Consider the following 20,616-nt stretch of genomic DNA (forward strand, 5'->3'; position numbering starts at 1 on the left):
GACAACACGGTCAGGCGGGCCGCCACCCCCACCACCGCTGAGGAGGGTGCGTGCGGGGAAGAAGCCCGAGGTCACACGCTAGTAGGGAACGGAGCCAGCGTGCCTCTAGAGCCCTCCTTCTGCTTCTGTGACCTGCTCCCGCGGCCTTAGCCATGATCCCTGCGTTCACAGCTCGCTCTGACTTCTACACGCGGCCCGTGCAAATCTGGGCGTGGAGGAAAAGGACTGCTTGGCCCAACACAGCGACTGTCTTATTGATTTCCTTTTCCAAGATTAAAAAGAAAACCTCTTGGGGTTTCCACTTTATCTCAAAACTTATGTTTACCTTGGCAGCTGGAGCTCTGTGGCAAAGGAAATGCTGTAACCGGCCCCCAGAGAGGCCGGCCCCAGGGAGGGGGGCTCCCACCGCTCCCCTCGCCCTGGCCTCTCGGGGAGGGAACCCCTCCACTTCATTAGCAGCCCAACCCAGGGAGGGGGGGAGCCGTGGGGTGGGCTCGGGCCATCCCGGCTGCTCCCAAGGCAGCCCCTCCATGGCCCAGGCACAGCTGTTTGGTCCTGTTTGATTCTGTAACCATGGGGTACCAGAGACAATCAGAAATATCTGGACTAGAAGGACACCAAACAAGAGAAAAGCAGTGAGAACCCGAGAGAGGGAAGCAGTTAAGGTGAATTGGTTCTTCCGAAAAAAACAAAAACAAAAACCGCTAATCATTTTCATAAAGTAAAACAAAACAAAACAAAAAACCCTGGAATGCGTGGGAAAAGTAAAAGGAGCCCCATGCTGTAGGAGCAGCACCTTCTGGCAATTTGAGAAGATGGCCCAAATGACCCCGCAGTGAGGCAGGAAGCCAGAAGAGTCTTGGCGGGGGGGCGGGGGTGGAAAAGGAGAAATGGCAGAATAGTGTTTAGGGACAGTGTCTTCTTCAGCAGTGACAGGGCGAGGATTCTATTTACCAGAATGTTCAGAGCCTGCTCGGGGAAGGATGTCAGCTGTGCTGACATTGGGGAGGGGGTCCCCAGGGTTGCCTCCCAGGTTCCTTTCCATGCAGCTGCTGGGCATCCATCTAGCTTCCCTGAGCTGGCAGGCAAAGATCCCCTTGTCCCCTCCCACCCTACACACACACACACACACACACGCGGGAGAATTCAGGCCTGCTGTTTCTCTGGCACTGCCAAGGTTCAGGTTAGTGGTTCTCAAACTTGAGTGCACATCAGAACCCCTGAGAGCTTGTGAAAACAGACTGCAAAGAAATTTGGGTGCAGAAGGGCTTGGGTGGGGCCAAGAACATGCATTTCTACCTCCTTCCCAGGTGGTGCTGATGCTGTGGTCGGAGATTGCCCTTGAAGACATATCAGCTTTGAGCATCTCTCCTCCTGAACAGCAGCACCCAGGACTTCCGGGTTCTCCTTGGACCCCTGTCGGGGGCAGGGGGCACTCAAACAAGGCCAACTGAGCCTGCGTAGATCCGGCATTTACTGTGAGCCCTAGGCCCTGGGCCTACACTGTCTCATTTCCTTTCCACAACTACCACACGAGGAGGAATTATGATTATGCCCATTTTACAGACCAGGAAACTGAAACATGAGGACAAGCGACTTGCCTGGGTTTCCACGGTTAGCAGAGCTGGGATTCTGGAAACAGAGGCCTTGGGAAAAAACCAGAGGCCATGCTGGAAACTTCTACTCCCTCCTGGCTGGAACTCAAATCTAAACTTGCCAGCCGGGCTCTCCCCCCAGGCCTCCACGATCCTGCCCCAGAGTCAGCAACCCCCTCTGGCACAAGCATAAATCGGGGATCAGGCTGGCCCACACTTGCCGGCCGTGCAACTTGGGGTAAACTCAGCATTGGTTCCTTCATCTGTCGGGAACCTGTCCTTGGGAGAACCTCAACAAACACCAGGCCCCTCAGCATCTACCCTTTGTCTCAGCTGTCCTCACTCACACTTGTGACTCCTGCCTGAAGAGCCCTCACCCTGACGTACTCTGAAGCCCTGCCCAGCGCCCTTCCCAGAAGACCCACACAGTGACAGGCTGGGGGCAGCTGGGCAGGAAGGCCTGCGGCCAACTGAAAGGAGGCAGACAAGATTTGCAGAGCACTCGCCATCATCCGGTTCCCCACAGGCATGTGGGGGGGGGGGGACAGACATCCAGGATCATGTTGAGATCTCCTACAAATAGGGAAACTGAGGACTGCTGAGTATATTAAATGATGTGCTCAATGTCAAGTAAACAGCAGCACGAGGACCCAAACCCAGGTCAGACTGTGGCTGAGAAGCAGAGCCAGGGGTCCTGCGTTAAGGAAGGCAAAGGTAGAGAGGGGCCGGGGACGCCCTGCTTGTCCCCACTGTGGGACGGCTGCTCACCCTGGGTACCCTCCCTTTGCTGTTAGAGATTAATATTCCTGGCATGGTGGACATCAACACCTCTAGAAGCCCTGGCCGGCCAAAGAGATTACAGGCGAGGAGTCTGCTGGCCACATGTCACCCACTCACCAAAGTCTTTGGCCATGCCAGCTATCATCTGAAATCCCACCTCCTCAAATCCTGATGCCCCTTCCCTACTTTTCCTCTTTACCAATGACCTCTACTCCTACTCTTGAGTTTACTTTGAGATCACACACAGCCATCCCCTCTGCTAAAATGTCAGTGCCACAAAACCAAGGCTTTGATTTTGTACATCCGGTGTCCCCAGGCTTGGAGCAGTGCCTGGCACATAAGGGTACTCAAGGAATACATACAAATGTAAAGCCCAGAGAAGCAAAGCATCCGTGAGGACAAAGGGCTATTCTGAAAATAGCACATGACAGAGACCGGAAAAAGGAGGCCATACTGGTAGAAATCACGATAGGCAAGCAGTACTCGCAGAAAGAGAAAATCAAATGCGCACAGATCTGGCAAGAGAGTTAGGAGTTAAACCCTCAGGCTTTCCAGTGAGTTCCTTCAAAGCCAGCCGTCACTTATTATGGTCTAATTTCAGACAAGAAATGTCTCCTTTTGGGGGCTCAGTGTCCCCATCTGCTCTCAGGAATCACGATACCTCACTTAAAGGGCTATTGAAAAGCAAGGTATAGGGGCGCCTGGGTGGCACAGCAGTTAAGCGTCTGCCTTCGGCTCAGGGCGTGATCCCGGCGTTGTGGGATCGAGCCCCACATCAGGCTCCTCTGCTATGAGCCTGCTTCTTCCTCTCCCACTCCCCCTGCTTGTGTTCCCTCTCTCGCTGGCTGTCTCTATCTCTGTTGAATAAATAAATAGAATCTTTAAAAAAAAAAAAAAAGAAAAAGAAAAGCAAGGTATAGTTAAGAGAAAAGACTGGAACTGAACTGTCAGGGGTCCAGTGATGGGTCAGGTGCTAACTCCACCACCTAACATGCGGTGTGGGGCTCTGGGCAAGTTAGTTATCTCTCTGTGCCTCAGTTTCCCCACAGGTAAAATGAGCATCACTTCCTCAGAGAATCGGGAGGATTAAATGAATTAAAGGCTTGAAGCATCTGACACCAAAGTTCCTGACAAACAGTGGTGGCAGCTCCGTCACCAGCAGACAACAGGACGGGCAGCAGCACGGACGCCATCTGTCCACCAGGGGCTGGTGCAGGGATACAGCAGAAGGCTCTGTTGAAAGCAAAGCTCCTCCATGTTCCAAGGGGAAGTTCAAAGAAGGTTTGGATCTTGGCACTGCTCCCAGGCTTGTGAGGTGCTAAACTGTTGCCTGCCGCTGTCTGCTATGCACTGCCTGTTTGCGTCCCCCACCTCCAAAGTCACTTATGGAAGCCCTGACCCCCAGTGGGGTGCTTTCAGGAGGTGAGAGCCTTTGGGAGATGATCAGATTTAGATGAGTCATGGGGGTGGAGCCCCCATGTTGGGATGAGTGTCCTTGTAAGAAGAGGAAGACAGACCAGGCTCACTGGCTCGCTCTCCACCAGTGAGGACACAGAGGTCATCAGCAAGCCAGGGAGCTGGACCTCAGCAGACGCTGAATTGGCCGCCACCCTGATCTGGGACTTCCCAGCCTCCAGAATCGTGAAGAACAAAAGTCTGCGGTTGAAGCCTGCCAGTCTGGGGTGTTTCGCTAAGGCAGCCCAAGCTGATAAAGACAATGCCCATGACCAACAGAAGATCTAAGGATGCTGAAAAGCTAGAAAAGTCTACTTTTTGTGGATGTGAGCAGAGAAGAGGGTTCTGGAGGAGGGAACCCCAGAGAAGTGCTGTCCAACCTCAGAGGCTGGCATCTTGTCCGCATATGGATGTCTACTGAGCTGCCGGGTTCCTTGACCTGCCTCATGCTGTTGGACTGAGGGCCAGGGCACTGCAGAGACAAGGCCAATGTGGCCAGGAGGAGGATGAACAAGGATACATTGCCCTTATTTACTCGACTTGCTAAATAAATCAGATGTGAATCCCACCCGTGAGGGCCTCACTACTCTCAGAGCAGGAGACAGTAAGCCCTCTGGGGAAATACGCCCTACCCTCAGCATCAGCCCAGGACTCAGACCCTCCTAACCAGGATTCAGACCCTCCTAATCAGGACTCAGTCTCTCCCAACCAGGACTCAGCCCCTTCCCAACCAGGACTCAGTCCCTTCTGAACCATGACTCAGTCTCTCCTAACCAGGACTCAGTCCCTTCCCAAACAGGACTCAGTCCCTTCCTAACCAGGACTCAGACCTTTCTAACCAGTACTCAGCCCTTCCTAGCCAGGACTCAGACTTTCTGGTGCATCTGGGTGGGAGCCCCCTCCCCCCACAAGAGCACTTGTCAGGAATTTCTGATCCAAGTTGTCTATGCCAGTAATTCCAAAGGCTGTTTGAATCCAAACCCTAAATAACAGCCAGGCCCAGATCTGGTGTCTGCGACAGAACAGACCAATAGGCTGGCCTGACATAACCTCCTCTCCCTGTCCTGAAGCACTCCTAAGTCTCGAGCTGCATATTTGTAGAAACTGAGCTAGAAAAGTCGGAGCCAACTTTCAACTTCATACGGGGGGAGTTGGGGATTCTTCAATTTAAGGAGCTCACAACGACCACAGGATTCTGGTAAACTGCCTGAAATATACAAGCAACAAATAAACATTCTTCCCCAAATCATAGTTTTGCCTCTGGAAGGTCACGCACATCCTACCCTGTGGTTAATTCTGAGCACTAACCACACGGCTTGGATGTCACCAACCCCAGCTCTATATACCATGAATCCAACAGGTGAGCTGAGAAAGTGAACTCTTGGCTCAACTGTAAAATGATGACTTTAACGCCAGACACAGATGACGATGGCCCATGGTCCCAAAATACCAGTGGTAACACTTCACTGAGTCTCAGTGCCTGCACGGTCCAATCTGTCCCTGGAATCTAAGCCAAAGAAGCACACCTACCAATCAAAGAAACTTGGAAAGGGTCTCCTAATCCCTGCTTGCATCTCTCTAAGAATATTAAAGAAGGCTCTATAATTCATCCCCCCAGCAATGCGTCTTAGAATGCTCTCTCCTCTCTTCACTCTTCCCCCCACCCAAAGCCTCATCCTCTCCCAGCCCTTACAGGTTCTTCTCCTCCTCCCTCCCTGCTGTGCCCCACATACTAGCCAAGGTCCTGCAGCTGCTTATATCTCCCTACCTCCCACCTGGCCTCCCAGGGAGAGAAGCATGAGAACCCCCTTCTCTGGGAATTGTACTTCTCCCACCCTGACCGATTCTTCTTAGAAGAAATCTTGAGAAGAAGGAGTAGTGAATAAAATTCATAACTTTGCTCTTTTGGCCATTTCGCTTTAAAAAAAATTGTAGGGGTGGGGCGCCTGGGTGGCACAGGGGTTAAGCGTGTGCCTTCGGCTCAGGGCGTGATCCCGGTGTTGCGGGATCGAGCCCCACATCAGGCTCCTCTGCTATGAGCCTGCTTCTTCCTCTCCCACTCCCCCTGCTTGTGTTCCCTCTCTCGCTGGCTGTCTCTATCTCTGTCAAATAAATAAATAAATAAATAAATAAATAAATAAATAAATAAATAAATAAATAAAATCTTTAAAAAAAAATTGTAGGGGTGCCTGGGGGGCTCAGTCCATTAAGCGTCTCCCTCTGCCCTTCACCCAGCTCATGCTCTCCCTCACTCTGTCTCTCTCAAATAAATAACATCTTGAATAACAAAATAAAATTATAGTGAAGTATGTGTAACACGAAAGTTACTATTGTAACCATTTTTAAGCACACATTTCAACAGCATTAAATACATTCACATTGTGGTACAACCATCACCACCATCCATCTTGACAGCTTTTTCGTCTTTTGTTTTTTAAGATTTTATTTCTTTGACACAGAGAGAGTAAGAGAGCACAAGCAGGGGGAGCAGCAGAGGGAGAGGGAGAAGCAGGCCCCCCACTGAGCAGGGGGACTGACCTGGCTCGATTCCGGGATCCTGAGATCATGACCTCAACACTCATTAAACAGCAACTCTTCATTCTCCTTGCCCTCCAACCCCTGCCATCCTACTTTCTGTCTTCATGATTTTGACTCCAGGAACCTCACATAAACGGAATCATAAATTATCTGACTTCTTGCGACAGGCATATTTCATTTAGCATAATGTCTTCAAGTTTTATCCATGTTATCGCATATTTCAGAAAACCCATTTTTAAGGCTGAGTAAAATCCATGCGTGTGTGTGTGTGTGTGTGTGTGTGTGTGTGTGTACACACACCATGTTTTCTCTGTTCATCGTTCAGAGCACACCGAAGTTACTTCTTAGTGAATAGTGCTGCTATGAACGTGGATGTACAAATATCTGCTTAAGTCCCATCTCTCTTGGGTATGTGTCTAGAGAAGGAATTCCTAGACGATGTATTTTATGTTTTGAGGAACTCCCGTACTGTTTTCCGTAGCAGACGAACCATACCTTCCCTCAAGCGGTACACGCGGGCTGCCCTTACCGCCGCATCCTCACCTCACTTGTGTTTTCTAGGTTCTTTTGGGCAACAGCCATCCTAATGGGTGTGATCAATCACCCCATTTCACCCTCAGAATAACCCTGGGTAGTCTTACTCCCATTTTATAGATGAGAAAACAGAGGTGGGGATCTTAGATGACTCACACAAGGCCAGTGGCGGAGGCAGGACTCGAACCCCCATCCAGCTGCAGGGCCGATGCTCTGACCACCGCACTAAGCCAACCGCAGGCCCTGAGGACGGTTCAGTGTTCACCGTGGAGATGACGGGGCTCTTTGGGTGCCGCCAGGGACCACCATGAGGCTCACACTGTGAAGACGGCAGCGGTGGGAGCCCTTCTCCGATTCTTTGTGCTCACTGGGCCGGCGGCAGCCGTGAACCTGGCCCCCTCACTCCGACCCACCCCTCAGGCTCTCAACGCAAGGGAGGCACACCGGCTCCAAGAGTGCGTAAGGACTCACAATTACACAACAGGCATCTCACGGCGGCCTACTTTCCTGTTTATGATTCTACTTCCTATCCTTCCCTCATTCGAGGCGGGTTTTGGGTGGTTATTTCTAACAAAGCTGATAAAGGGTCGGGCCTGACTGCGAGCTGCACGCCACGCAGGACCGAGGTGATGCCCACTGCATTCCAAGCTAATCAGAGAGCACTCCTGTGGCCGTGAGGAGTGGAAACACAGAGAACAACGGAGACAGCCAGCCTCTGCCCACATCATGCCTAGGCCCACGATACAGGACAGGGCGGCGGGTCACCCACACCTCGTGCATCAGGGCCACCTAACTAGAAGGGGGTCTGTTTCAGAGTCCCCTTCAAGCCACCTGCGCACAGAACCTGGAAAGGCGCTAATCAGCAGGCTGGGGGAAGGACGCCCTCCACGAGGCGTCCACTTCCTGAGCTGAACACAGGAGGGGACTCCAAAGCCGGCGTCTGAAGGACCACAGCTCGAGACGTGCAGGGGCCAGGCTCTCTCGTATTCAGCCCTCTTGCTTTCCAGCCCGAAAGGCAATCGGGCATGGCTCTGCGTTTTGTTGGTCTCTGTCTAGTTCCAGAATAAACAGAGCCACAATCTCCAAAGGGCTGGCAGAAGCCCACCCCGTGCAAAACATACCCACGTACTTTTCACCATTTTGAAATGTATCTCGGACCATTATGTAACCTTAAACATGACCCTGGCGCAAGGAAGAAGAGAAGTTGAATTTGGTCCCCTGGGGCAACTGGTTTCAGGGGGGACTTCCTGCCAAGTCCCAAACCAGAAACCTCCCGCCCTGGGTTCTTGTGTTGGTGCCAGGGCCGGCGGGCCTTGTCGGGGCGGCTCCCTCCTAGGGAGCTCATGGAATTCTGTGAGCGCAAAGGACTCCAGACTTCAAGGTACAGGAAGCACGTACACCCACTACACGCTTCCGCCGAACGTGCATGCGCTTAGGCACGCGTGTGTGTGTCAGGGTATGTGTGTGTACATATGCAGGCACGCGTGCACATACACACATACACGCGTTCATCTTTTCATTCTGTCCGGTCGCTACGTTCAAGCCACGCCACAGGACAGCCACACAGCGGGACACAGGAGGGAGACTCCCCAGGGCCACCCCAAGCCATCCCATGCCTGTCCGCTTCTGTTCTCCTTCGGGGCGGCAGCTCCTGCCAAGGTCTCTTAGAAGACCCTCTCCAACATCCAGACGCAACTTGTCATTTTTAAGAAACTACTCTAAACCTAGATGGAAGCCGGAGAGGTGAGAGAAGAAGCCAGCCTCCTGAAGTATATACTGTTTGGCTTTCCCAAATAATTCTGTTGGCTGAGAAATCCAAGCTGAATCTGTAGGGAGCAAAGCCCTCACACTAACAGAATGCAACTTTGCTAACTCTCTTCGGGGGATGGCCGTTTTTTGTTTTTTTTTTTTTTTAAATCATCCGAGGAGGAAGGCAGCACTTGCCCAGTCTGAATCCCTGATTGCTAGATGCATGCATATTTGATTTCCAAAATTGAAGCCTTTCATAAAACCTCACCCCAAAAAAATCACAGATCATGGTCAAGAGCCTAACTATAAATACCAGTGTAACTTCTGAAAAACAGATGAACTTGCTGAAGACCTCAGGTCATCTGATTTGGGACAACTAACATATCATTGATTGTTAAGCCTTCTCTTCTGGAAGCCTCTCAGGGTAGACAACAAAGGGCACAGTGTGGGTCAGCCTGACAATGAGGCAGCATGGGCTGCACCCAGCATGAGGTGAGGTTACCGGGAAGACACATCAGAGCTTCTTCAGTCAATGGGTAATTGCCCTTCGGGGACAAACATCTGAGACTACTTCTGACAAACGATTTTGAAGCAAAACTGAACCCATGCTTCTGTTAAGGTCACAAGGAATAACAGAATAAAGCAAACAAACCCAGGGGAAAGCTCTCAGAAACAAACCCAAAGCTCAGTATTCCTAGTAAAACTTTTGTATTTTTATCTCAAACGGTACTTTCCAGCCTCATTCAGCACAGCGAACCTTTGACACCTCTGTAACTCAAAACTGCCCTCGCAGAATGAAGACTTAGCAACACCACGAAAACACACAAAAAATGAATGTGCTCTCTGAAGGGAATTCCACAGAGGGGTCTACACAGATGTTCAGCCACAGCACCAGGACTGGAATAACCAAAGGTCCTCCAGGGTGATGAATGTGGGGGGATAAGAAACAGCCAGAGGGATACGTTTTGATGTTTGTTTTTATACGTACAAAGTGGCAAGACGTTCTTGCCTAAGCCCTAACGAGACATGTCACAGTTCAGAACGTCTTGACGCTCTTATTTAATGAAAACCGAACAGATGCAGTGTTAGGCCCACTCACCCTCATCTCTCACTGGTTTCCCAGCAAATCTTCCTTTCATGGCCTCACGTTGGCTGGCCTGAAACAGACCTCCAAAGCAGATACGTCATTCCCAAAACCTTCATCCCGGTGTGTGATGCCCCTTCCTTCGCTTCCGCCCTCATCGACCGACCCGCTACGTGGAAGTCAGTGGCCACATCCATAAACTGCCACTGGGCTGCCCAGACCTAGCAGGGAGCTCAGCACCAGTACTGTGGGCCACACAGGGACACTGAGGTTCAGGGACAGCCATGGGGCCCTCAGTCCGGAGCAGCAGGGCCCCAGAGCGTGGACCAGTCTCAGAGCCCCTCGGCGGCATCTGCCTGGCCTTGCGTGTGACATTTCACAAGACCGCTGACCATTTCCATTGTCCTTTGTGCAGGAATATCATGTATCACATCCCCTGACTTGGCAGCAGCCGGGGAAAGGAGGCTTTTCCATTAATTAAAAAAATGAGAGCAAGCAAGGGAAAATACAAATCCCAATAATTAGAACTAAATTCGTGAAGCTTGAATAAGGTCGTTGTCCAAAAAAAAAAAAAAAAAAAAAATTCACCACAGCTCAGTTTACAGCTGAGGGTGGGACCAGGCCAAACGCCACATAACTGAAATGTGTCTGGTCACCCAGGCTGCTCAGGTACCAACGGATGCCCAGAGGTATGTGTGTTGGAAAGAGGAATGTGAAGGGTAAACACAGGCTTCCAGAGGTCTCTCCCCTTCACATGCCTTCTCACCTAGGACAGCTTTTTCCTCAGGATAAAGCAATTCAATGAAGGAAAAGCCCACAACTCAACAAAGGCAAGGTCTCAAATATGCAAAGTAGGGGCCACCCAATGAGGGGGTGGCTGCTTTTCTTAGCGATGAAGTTGTTTTTCCAGAACCTTTTGCCTTAAGGGTCACCTTTTCTCCCTGTGTGTGTCCTCTGACAGGTGGAGATCAGCAGGACCCCCGTGCTGCCACCCCTTCTCCTTCCCCATGGCCCAAACTGGCAGAGCCAGGAGGGAGGGTCCCTCAGGGATGGTTGTCTTAAAAGCGTGTTGACTCATCTGTGCAGGCCAGCTCCTACCCAGTGAGGTGGAGCTTGATGAGGCCTCTCCCGCCCCGGGGTCGGGACCACCTTAGGGTTAGGGCCAGGGAAGCCCCCTTTGCCTATGTCAGTGGGACCCCTAAAACATGCACAGATAGTAAGCTGCAGACATGTCGGGTTCTCAGACTTCAATCTTCACTAAGGGTCAGGGATGTAGTGAACATTGGTGGTTCTGGAATGTCTAACATCCATCCTTCCCCCTGGCTAAAGCATGCTGACCACCCCCCACCCACCCAACCGGAGAACTCCTTCCCGTGCATTGTTGTGGGAAGTACTGTTGCCCCCCCCGCCCCCCCAGAAGCCCAAAGAGCCAGAGCTTCCCTCCCCCACCACGCAGGTGGGTTGAGGAGCTGCAGGCCACATGACCTAGGGCGGGACTGGGAGCTGGTGACAAGCAGCTGGCCGTTGGGGCAGATGGAGGCCATTTCCCACAGGCCCTGCCACGGACCTCTGCGTGGTGTCTACAGCCGCACCTTCTTGGGCTGCCTGGGGTGCCGTGTTCCAACCAGACTTTCCACCCGCATGGGCAGCCCCCTTCCGATAAATGCCCTTTTTGCCTGTTCCTGGCAATCAGGATCCTGGTCTGCTGAAATGGGCTCATGCAGACTGAGCAGTGTAGAGGGAAAGTATTTTTTAACAAACTCCACTAGCTACCTCAGAGGTCCTCTGAATAAATTGTTCAAATTTCATTTTGAAATCTATTTTAAGGGGCGCCTGGGTGGCACAGCGGTTAAGCGTCTGCCTTCGGCTCAGGGCGTGATCCCGGAGTTCTGGGATCGAGCCCCACATCAGGCTCTTCCACTATGAGCCTGCTTCTTCCTCTCCCACTCCCCCTGCTTGTGTTCCCTCTCTCGCTGGCTGTCTCTCTCTGTCGAATAAATAAATAAAATCTTTAAAAAAAAAAAAAAGAAATCTATTTTAAGCTACTTTTTAAGACAGTAGTTAAAACATTTACAGCAGCATGTTACCTTGGGGGGGGGGACAGTGGATGGGAGGGGGCATGAGGGAACCTTCGAGGGGGCTGATGACATTCCTTAGCTTAATCTGAGTGGTGGTTTGGAGGGAACAGGCTTATGATTGTACAACAGTGTGGTTGTGCTTCATGTCACTGAACTACACACTTAAAAATGATTAAGATTTTACGTATTAATTTTATGTTATATGTATCTACCACCATTTAAAAAACAGGTTAGGGGCGCCTGGGTGGCACAGCGGTTAAGCGTCTGCCTTCAGCTCAGGGCGTGATCCCGGCGTTGTGGGATCGAGCCCCACATCAGGCTCCTCTGCTATGAGCCTGCTTCTTCCTCTCCCACTCCCCCTGCTTATGTTCCCTCTCTCGCTGGCTGTCTCTTCTCTGTCGAATAAATAAATAAAATCTTTAAAAAAAAATAAATAAAAATAAAAAAAATAAAAAAATAAAAAACAGGTTAACTATTTCAATAAATACAAGATAATCTTAAAAAAAAAAAGCACAGGCATAACTTAGAAATCCACCAAGGTCTGTACCCTTTGCTGTATGTAAGTTTATACCCTAATCAAACCAAGAAAGCAAACAGAAAACACTATCATGTGCCAAATTATAGAACACCAGCAATCCCCAAGCTTCCCTGGTTTCTCAAGGTGCCACATTATCCCATTTTCTGCAAAACCGAGGGCACAGCCCCTCCTGCTCGAGCTTGACCCTGAGATGGGAAGGCAGCTGTTCAAAATCTCTTAGCACTGGCAGCCACATATCTGTGTGATTCAGATTATTTTTCCATTCTTTGGAATCAAAACAAATACAAAAATAAATTGGATGCTGGAATGACAAAATTAGAGAGCTAGAATACAGACACATGGTAGCCAGGGTTTAGGGAAAACGAAGGAGGGCGGGGGAAGGCGATTTAGAGGAGCAGCCCAAGGGAGCTGCTTGGAGGTGACGGACCAAGTTCTGCTCCTGACTGTCTTGGAGGTTGGGTGAATCTACATACATAATAAAATAGCATAGAACCATATATAAAAACATACCCCAAAAGGGGTTCATGCAAAAACCGGTGAAACCTGAGTAGGATCTGTAGTCTAGCTCATTGCACCATGCCAATCAATTTCCCGGTCTTACAGAAGATGCGACTGTGGGAGAAAGCAGGGTGATAGGTTCAAGAGACTTCCCTGTACTTCTCTGGCAACTTTCACTGATTCTATAATATTGCAAAATAAAGAGTAAAAAAAAAAAATACAGAAATAAATTGGATGAGACTGCTCTCAGCCTGTCATAACGCCAGCTTTCAAATTGTTCTCTTCATGGAATCACCATTGCTCTTACGAACTGACTTGATAATATGTACAAATAAATTATGGCATGTTAAAACAAAAGCACCATGTAAGTATTTTTTTTTTTTTAAGGAAGGGATTCATTTCCTTTGTAGAAGCTGAAAATCACCGAGGTATTGGAAGGAGCGTGCAATAAGGAAGTACAAGACGGGGCTGGGTTCAGCCTTGAGCTAAGCGGCTGTCACGTAAAGAATGATTACAGCTGGTCCGCGCAATTAAAAGATTTTGTGGAGGAAATGAGACACACACACACCTGGGAGGTCACGTAAGGACATAAGACTTCACCAGCAGTAGGCGAAGTGTCAAATGAGTACTGTTATAGACTGAATGGTGCCCCCCTCTCCCTGAAATTCGTATGTTGGGGTGCTAACCCCCCGATGTAAATGTAGTTGGAGACAGGGTGTTTAAAAAGGTGATTAAAGTTAAAAGGGGTCATGAGAGTAGGGCGCTAATCTGACTGGTGTCCTTGTAAGAAGAGGTGATCAGGGCATAGGCACACACAGGGAAGACCACGTGAAGACTCAGGGGGAAGGCAGCCATCTGCACGCCACGGGAAAGGCCTCAGGAGAAACCGACCGGGTGACACCTTGATCTTGGACTTCCAGCCTCTAAAACTGCGAGACAGATTTCTGTGGTTCAAGCAGCCCAGTCTACAGTATTTTGTTCGAATAGCCCCAGCAGGTGAATAGAAGTAGCAAGGTGATGTGGTGTAGAAGAAAGAAAGAAGATAGAACTAGGTGTCTGCCCTTCAACGGGGGGTCTGAAATAGAGTCCATAATCACAATGAACGGTTGATAGGAAAGTTGTATATTCAAAAGAAAAAAGAGCCAGCTATAAATCATATGGGGAGAAAACCACATGATAAAAATGCCGGTTATTCAGAAATGCTGGAGGTCCTTCATTATTCGTTCATTCATTCAATCAGTTAACAGCGGTGACTGGGCCTCACAAGCTCTGTGCCAGGCACGGAAGGACACACAGGTAAAAGGCGGAGCTTAGCCCTGCCAGGCACAGAATCTTCCGGGGAAGGCAGACAGGTACAGGCAATGTGGTGGGTCAGCTCCTCGGGCAAGCACGGGGAGCGGCAGGGGCCTGGAGCAGAGGCCCCTCCCGGGCCCAGCACAGAAGCTGGCTCGTGAACGCCGGGAAGGAACACCACTCCTCAAGCCAGCACATGCTTTTGCTGCTCCGTCAACGGACAGAGACCAACACGCACTGGTCTAGCCCCAACCAGACTTCAACGTGTCGGCTCTCCCTCTGACGAAGCCCATTTCACGTTGCTTTGTGTAGTGATCCCTTTCTGGAGACGGCCCCCAGAGAATGAAGGGTTGGTTGGCCAGTTTTTGACACCTGTCTCTCACATTTGTTTATGGGCTTGAAGAAACAGAATATAAAAAAATCAGTTTGCAAACTCTAAAATGTGACATGAATGCCAGCTGTCATTATACGAGATTTTGAAGGGCCTTTTAAGTCACCTGGCGAAAAATGATCGTTTTAAGGAGATTCACTCAAAGTCGCCCAGCTCGTATGTGGCCGAGCCAGAGCGGAGGCTCGGGATCACCCACTGCTAGACTCCCTAGGAAGCACAGGGTTTGAAATATGGGGATCCCACAATAATATATATTTGTCAATCCTATACTGTTTTCCTCCAATTCTAAGACATGTCATTCAGACTCTTGCTCCTGGTGGTGCCACATTTCAACCTCCTGGTGAATGAAGATTTGTGCCATAGTGGTCAGAACTGGAAACCGTCTTGGTGTTTCCTCTGTTAAGCAAGCACCCTATTCCTATGCTCAAAGACTGGTTCTGACTGGAAACCTGTGACCTGTTAAGAACAAGCCTGATACCAAGGAAGATAGGAGAGAAGGGAAAACGGCAAATAGGGAAAAGCTGGGGGAGGAAGTGAAGGTGGGGGTGCGGGAAGGGGAAGAAGGAAAACGTGCCTTGCCAGCCCTGTGTGTTGGTCTTGGGACCACGTGACCAGAAAGCCATGAGCCTGGTGCCCAGCCTGGTGGAGGAGACCAGCCTCCCACCCACACAGTCCCACCTCACCGCTTAGGACACTGGTAACAATCATACGCACGCACGTGAGTGAACTGGGATGCGCTGGTCTCATGACAATGGTGTAACGCGGTGGGGTCCCCGCCTGCATGAGTGGCCAAGAGGCTCAGAGCCAAGTGTGCCCCCAACCACGGCCACCTGGAGGCAGCCTGGAGGCACTTGTCATGGTTTCACTTTTCGCATCTTCCTCATTCAGCACGTCTCGACGCCTTCTGCCCTGACAACCTCAACACTTAGCAGCAACACAGAAGAGGAAGTCACATGAAGTCAAAGAACCAGTTTATGAGAAAAGAGGCAAGAGGAAAGGCAGAGTTTGTCTGAGGACAGCTCCTGCAGACTGGAAGTGTTACCAGCTCCAGATCACCACGGGGTTCGGCAGCCCCTTAAATTAACATTCTGCTTCTAAACTTACCAACGGTGTCACACGGCTCGTCTTTGTGGACGCAGAAATCTGTCCTAAAAAGACACAAAGACAGACATGGTCAGCTGTATGCAGGAGCCCCTGAGAATGGGAGAAGGCAACACTGTCCGCTAAGCTTGACTGGTCGTCCAGCCCGTAGCAATGTTACCGCTGCAGTTGTCCCAGGTTAGCGAAGAACAACTAGCCACCTGTCAAGAGTAACCCTCCCACAACCCTTCTCAACTGGTAGGCCCAGTTACCCCACCAAACGCCCTCCTTTCATAGCTAAACTACTCCACCTAACACTTGGTGGCTGGGAGGGCGCCCTCCAACAACTGTGAAAGTTCTGGAAGAAGAGGTTTGCAAGTCATGCATCAGAGACAATTATTCTTCAATATCGTCAAACTATAGTGACTTCCCCAAGCGACTCTACGAGGGCAGCGACTGGCTTTAGATGCTGAAGTGACCATGTAGCACTTATATAAGAAGACAACGAAAAGTAATTTCTTAAAGTTATATCCTTTAAAGCTTCCCAGAATTCCCCGGGGCATGCGGCTGTGTGTAAAGAGCAAATATGCTCAAAAGCTAGTCCAGCCCCAGGGGTTCACCAGGGCCTCTAGCCACTCATGTTTGAAACAATAGGTCTGGGCCCATTTTTTTCCCCCAAAACCAGAGCGTTCCCACATTAGGGGCTGACCTGACCACTGGTTGCCTGGGGCCGGGCAAGGAGAGCAGTGGCCTGGTCCCCCTCTCCCCCCCCCCACCGCAGAGCCCCATGCTCATCTTCTCATGGGGGCCGTGGGGGGCTGACAGAAGATGCCCACTCCCTTAAACTCCTTCAGGTTTCAAAGGTGTGTTCTGAAGCCACTTCTTCTCATTTTAAAGTTCTTCTGGGAAGGAAGATGGGGCCAGCCAGACAAGGTGGGCACTAAGCCCAGTTGTAAAGAAAGTGGCAGGTCCGGGTTGGGCCACTGTACCCCTTTTTGACTCAGTGTCCCCAATTCCTCCCCTACCCTCTGTCAAAATTTCTTCTCAGGGTAGGATCTGACCCACCGTTCCCAGTGGGCAAGATGACAGAGAAAGCAACGTGCCACTCTCCTAACCTAAGTACGTATGGTCATCTTCCCTTCTCCCTCCGCGTCAATCCCACTCCGAGGCACCGCGTGTTCTCTTGTATTTGCCTCCAAGTTGTGACCCACACCTGATGCCTCTCGGCGCTAAGTGGGCTCCCGTGGAAACAGAGCCCAGCCCATGTGTTCCCAACTTTGGCTTGCCTAAGGCTCACCTGAGGTTTGTCAGAGATCCCACCCGCCTACTCAGACCCACGGATTCTCCTTGGGGTCCTGATCTACAGAACCAGAGGTGCTGGCCAGCCTGCAAGCCCAGAGGAGAGGACGGGGCAGCTTTGAAGGCGTGGCCCTGAAACTGGCCAGAGAAATGCCGAGGAGGAGCTGGGGCCAATCCCATCAGCAGCTCACACAGGTTCTGCTCACTGCGACTTTCCAATTTTTTCATAACATGATTTTTGATAATCAATTTTAAAACCCATTTTAACAAAGGGAAAAAGGAAGCCTTCAAGAATCTCACACTTGGGGTGGGGGAGAACCTACACTTGTCACAATCCCACTCCAAAACCACAGAACTTGCAGGGAAAGGGAGGGGGGAGAGCCATAGGAGCCATAAAAGGAAGCCTTGATGTTGTTCTGTCAACAGTGACCTTTTAGTGTTTTTGTATTCTCTGGATAAATACCCAGTAGTGATAATACAGAAATACTAATTCAAAGACCTACACGCACCCCTGTATTTACAGCAGCACTATTTACAACAGCCAAGATATGGAGCAGCCCAAGTGTCCGTTGCCAGATGAACAGATAAAGAAGATGTGGGGTATGTACATATATACATACACACACACACACACACACACACACACACACACACACACAGAGAAAGGAATATTACTCAGCCATCAAGAAGAATGAAATCTTGCCTTTTCAAGGACATGGATGGAGCTCGAGAGTATAATGCTGAGCAAAGTGAACCAGTCAGAGACAGACAAGTACCATATGATCCCACTCATACATGGAATTTAAGGAACAAAAGAAACGAGAAAAGGGAAAAAGACAATCCAAGAAACAGACTCTTAACTAGAGAGAACAAACTGATGGTTACCAGAGGGGAGGTGGGTGGGGAGGATGGGTGAAACAGGTGATGGGGATGAAGGAGGGCACTTGTGATGAGCACTGGGTGACTATGGAAGTGTTGAATCACTATATTGTACACCCGAAACTCATATAACACTGTACGTTAACTCACTGGAATTAAAAACTTGAAACAAAAAACGATCTTCTCAAAGACTAATTAACAGGCAGTAGAAGGTGGCAAGGAAGAAGCAGTGGCAAAGAGAAAAACCAAACAAATAAAATTAGGAACATAAGTATGTTCACTGCTCTGGTATCTATCTAACCCCAACTCAACATCATTGATCGGACACCCCTCCCATTTGACGGTTTCGAACGTCACACGCACATAAGGACCAAGGTGGCCCAACGCCTTGTTCCAGGGTTTCCCAGCATGAGCACAACTAAAGCCTGGGCAAAAGAAGAAAGCACACGTGACCATCAGTCCCACAGTCAAGAACTAAACAGAACTGAGTAGAAGATGGTGCCCACTTCACAGGCGCCATCTTGGAGAAAGCCAGCCCTGTTGGCTGACAGGAGCCCTGTGTGTTCTCTCATCCCATGGCTTCCCTGCAGGGAAATAGGTGGTCTCAAATGATGGGCCCTGCAGCATCATCCATTGCTTCTCCTGAGGAAGTGTGGTCTGCTCACAGAGGGGAGAGCCAAGCTCAATTAGCATCCTGGCTTGACAGGGTCAGCCAGGATTGGAATCTTCTCTCTCCTTCCTGTTCAAGGTCCTTTCTCAGAAAAGAAGACACAAGCCATTTTTGCCTTCAGAGGCGGCTTCATCTCCAGGGAATCCTGCTCCCACTGCGAACTCACGCCAATCCCACGGGCTGGGGCTGCAGGGTTCAAGTGGGGTCCCAATGGAGCTCTCCTGTCTCTATTTACTTTCCACCCCTCGTTCCTCAAGAAAAGGCAGGCTGTGCAGACCTCCGCGACCTGGTGTGCTTCGTGGGTGCGTGACCTGTGCACACAAAAGCTTCCCATCCCCCGGCCCGGTTTACTGGTCTCCTATTGCCATCTTGAAAGTCTTTTTTAAGATCCAGCATTTTCAATCTTCACTGGGCCCCACAATTTATGTAGCTAGTCTTACGCATAACCTATTGCCTGGCATACAGTTGGGGCTTAATAGTGGCTCCTTTATTACTAACGGACATACATTTCCAGACCACTTGCAACTTGCCATGCGAGCTTACTGGTGGCCTTGTCCCCACAATGTCTGGAAACGTGACAAAGCGTAACGCGATGGAGCAGATACTGAGCTCTCATCACGAGCTAGGCCTGCAAGAGACCCCCTCGCTCAGAGGCTGAAGGCAGTCCCTGGGGAGCGGGGTGGAGTGACATGCAGGGGAAGGCTGAGGGACAGCTGGAGGGGTTACCTGGGGTGAAGCTCCGAGCCGGCCCTGTGTGTTTGCTCCCGGGAGCACAGACCTGGGTTTGGGGGGGAAATCCCTCTCTCGTGGCTTCCTGCAGGAGATGCAGGGCCCAAGGTAAAGCTGTGCCAGGGGCTGAAGCCCCCTGGACCCCAGCCTCTGCATGGGTCCCCTGCGGTCCCCAGCCTCAGTCCACTAGGAGGTGTTTTCTAGCCCCAGACACGGCTGCAGCTGCCGGAAAGCCAGCTTCCATGGCTTCTGGCTCAGCGGCTTCTGCTGGACATGACGTCAGGCTCACATCTCTGTGGCTGGCCATCTGTAGGGCTGGTGGGCGTCCAGGAGAATGCACTCTTGGGCTTGGCCACAGCCCATAAGGAAGCGGGGGGAGGCGGGAAGAAACCCTTGCACTGGCCAGTCTCAGTCCCAGGACTGGGGGACACCGGCCCCTAAACCCCGCCTGGCCCATGCAGCCCGTGATCAGACTCTCAGCTGACTCTGCGAAGAAAGAGCTGTTTCTCAAGAGCAGCAGCTGTCTCGCGCCCAATTTCCACGTGAAAACATCGGCCCATTATTATCCCAACCTGGCGAACTACAGCTCTCAGCCTCTAATTATTAAACAATGCCTCCCGGCCAACTCGGCTCCCAGCCCTGACTCTGGCGCTGCCTCCCCCGTCCTTCTGGGAGGTCTTCAATTTCACAGCTGGGAGGACCCAGAGAGCGAGCTGGGCACTGGCCGATTCGGCCCAGCAGCTCTGCAGAAGCAGGGGAGAGGAAGGACGGGCGTTCAGGTAGTTCATCAGAGGTCAGCACGAAACTGAGAAAGAAAACCCCGGCTCCCGGACTGGCCTCAGGTAACAGAGATGCAGGAGGCTTTTGCGTTGGTTCTGCTTATAGCAGAAGGAATCTTGCTCTTTGGGGCCACGGGACATGCCCCTCCCTAGCACCTGCCCTCAGAACCACCCCCATGCATTCGGGACCACCACTTAAGGGCTGAATTAGAAAAATTTTCAAATTGTCTTAATGTGATAAAATACACATGACACAGAATTTGCTATCCTAAACATTTTTAGGTGAACAGTTCGGTCATGTTCAATGCATTTATAATGTTGGGCAACCAATCTCCAAAACTCTCTTCATCTTGCAAAACTGAAACTATATCCATCTAACTTTCTATTCCCTCCTCTGCAGCTTTACATCCTGTCTCTATGAAGTTAGTGGCTCTAGGGGCCTCAGATAAGGGGAATCATACCCTATTTGGCTTTTTGTGACTGGTGTATTTCACTTAGCATAATGTCCTCCGGGTTCGCCCATGTTGTGGCCTGTGACAAGATGTCCTTCCTTTATAAGCCTGAATAGTATTCCCTATGCATAGCCCGTATTTTGTTTACCCATTCGCCGTCAAAGGATACTTGGTTGCTTCCACATTTTAGCTATT

General features: G+C 50.6%; 1 protein-coding gene across 2 annotated transcripts in view; it reads right to left on the reverse strand.

The window, feature by feature from the left end:
- The window catches only part of ADAMTS17 (ADAM metallopeptidase with thrombospondin type 1 motif 17), a 336,180-nt gene that overhangs the window by 239,693 nt on the left and 75,871 nt on the right, over positions 1-20,616 (reverse strand). For both annotated transcript variants that reach the window (XM_045795391.2, XM_087856712.1), the window contains exon 7: positions 15,638-15,681. In XM_045795391.2, the coding sequence (XP_045651347.2) occupies positions 15,638-15,681 (44 nt within the window). The remainder of the gene's footprint in view (positions 1-15,637; positions 15,682-20,616) is intronic.

This window comes from Ursus americanus, chromosome 28 (genome assembly GCF_024610735.1).
Source record: "Ursus americanus isolate L20-20 chromosome 28, mUrsAme1.1.p, whole genome shotgun sequence".
NCBI lineage: Eukaryota > Metazoa > Chordata > Mammalia > Carnivora > Ursidae > Ursus > Ursus americanus.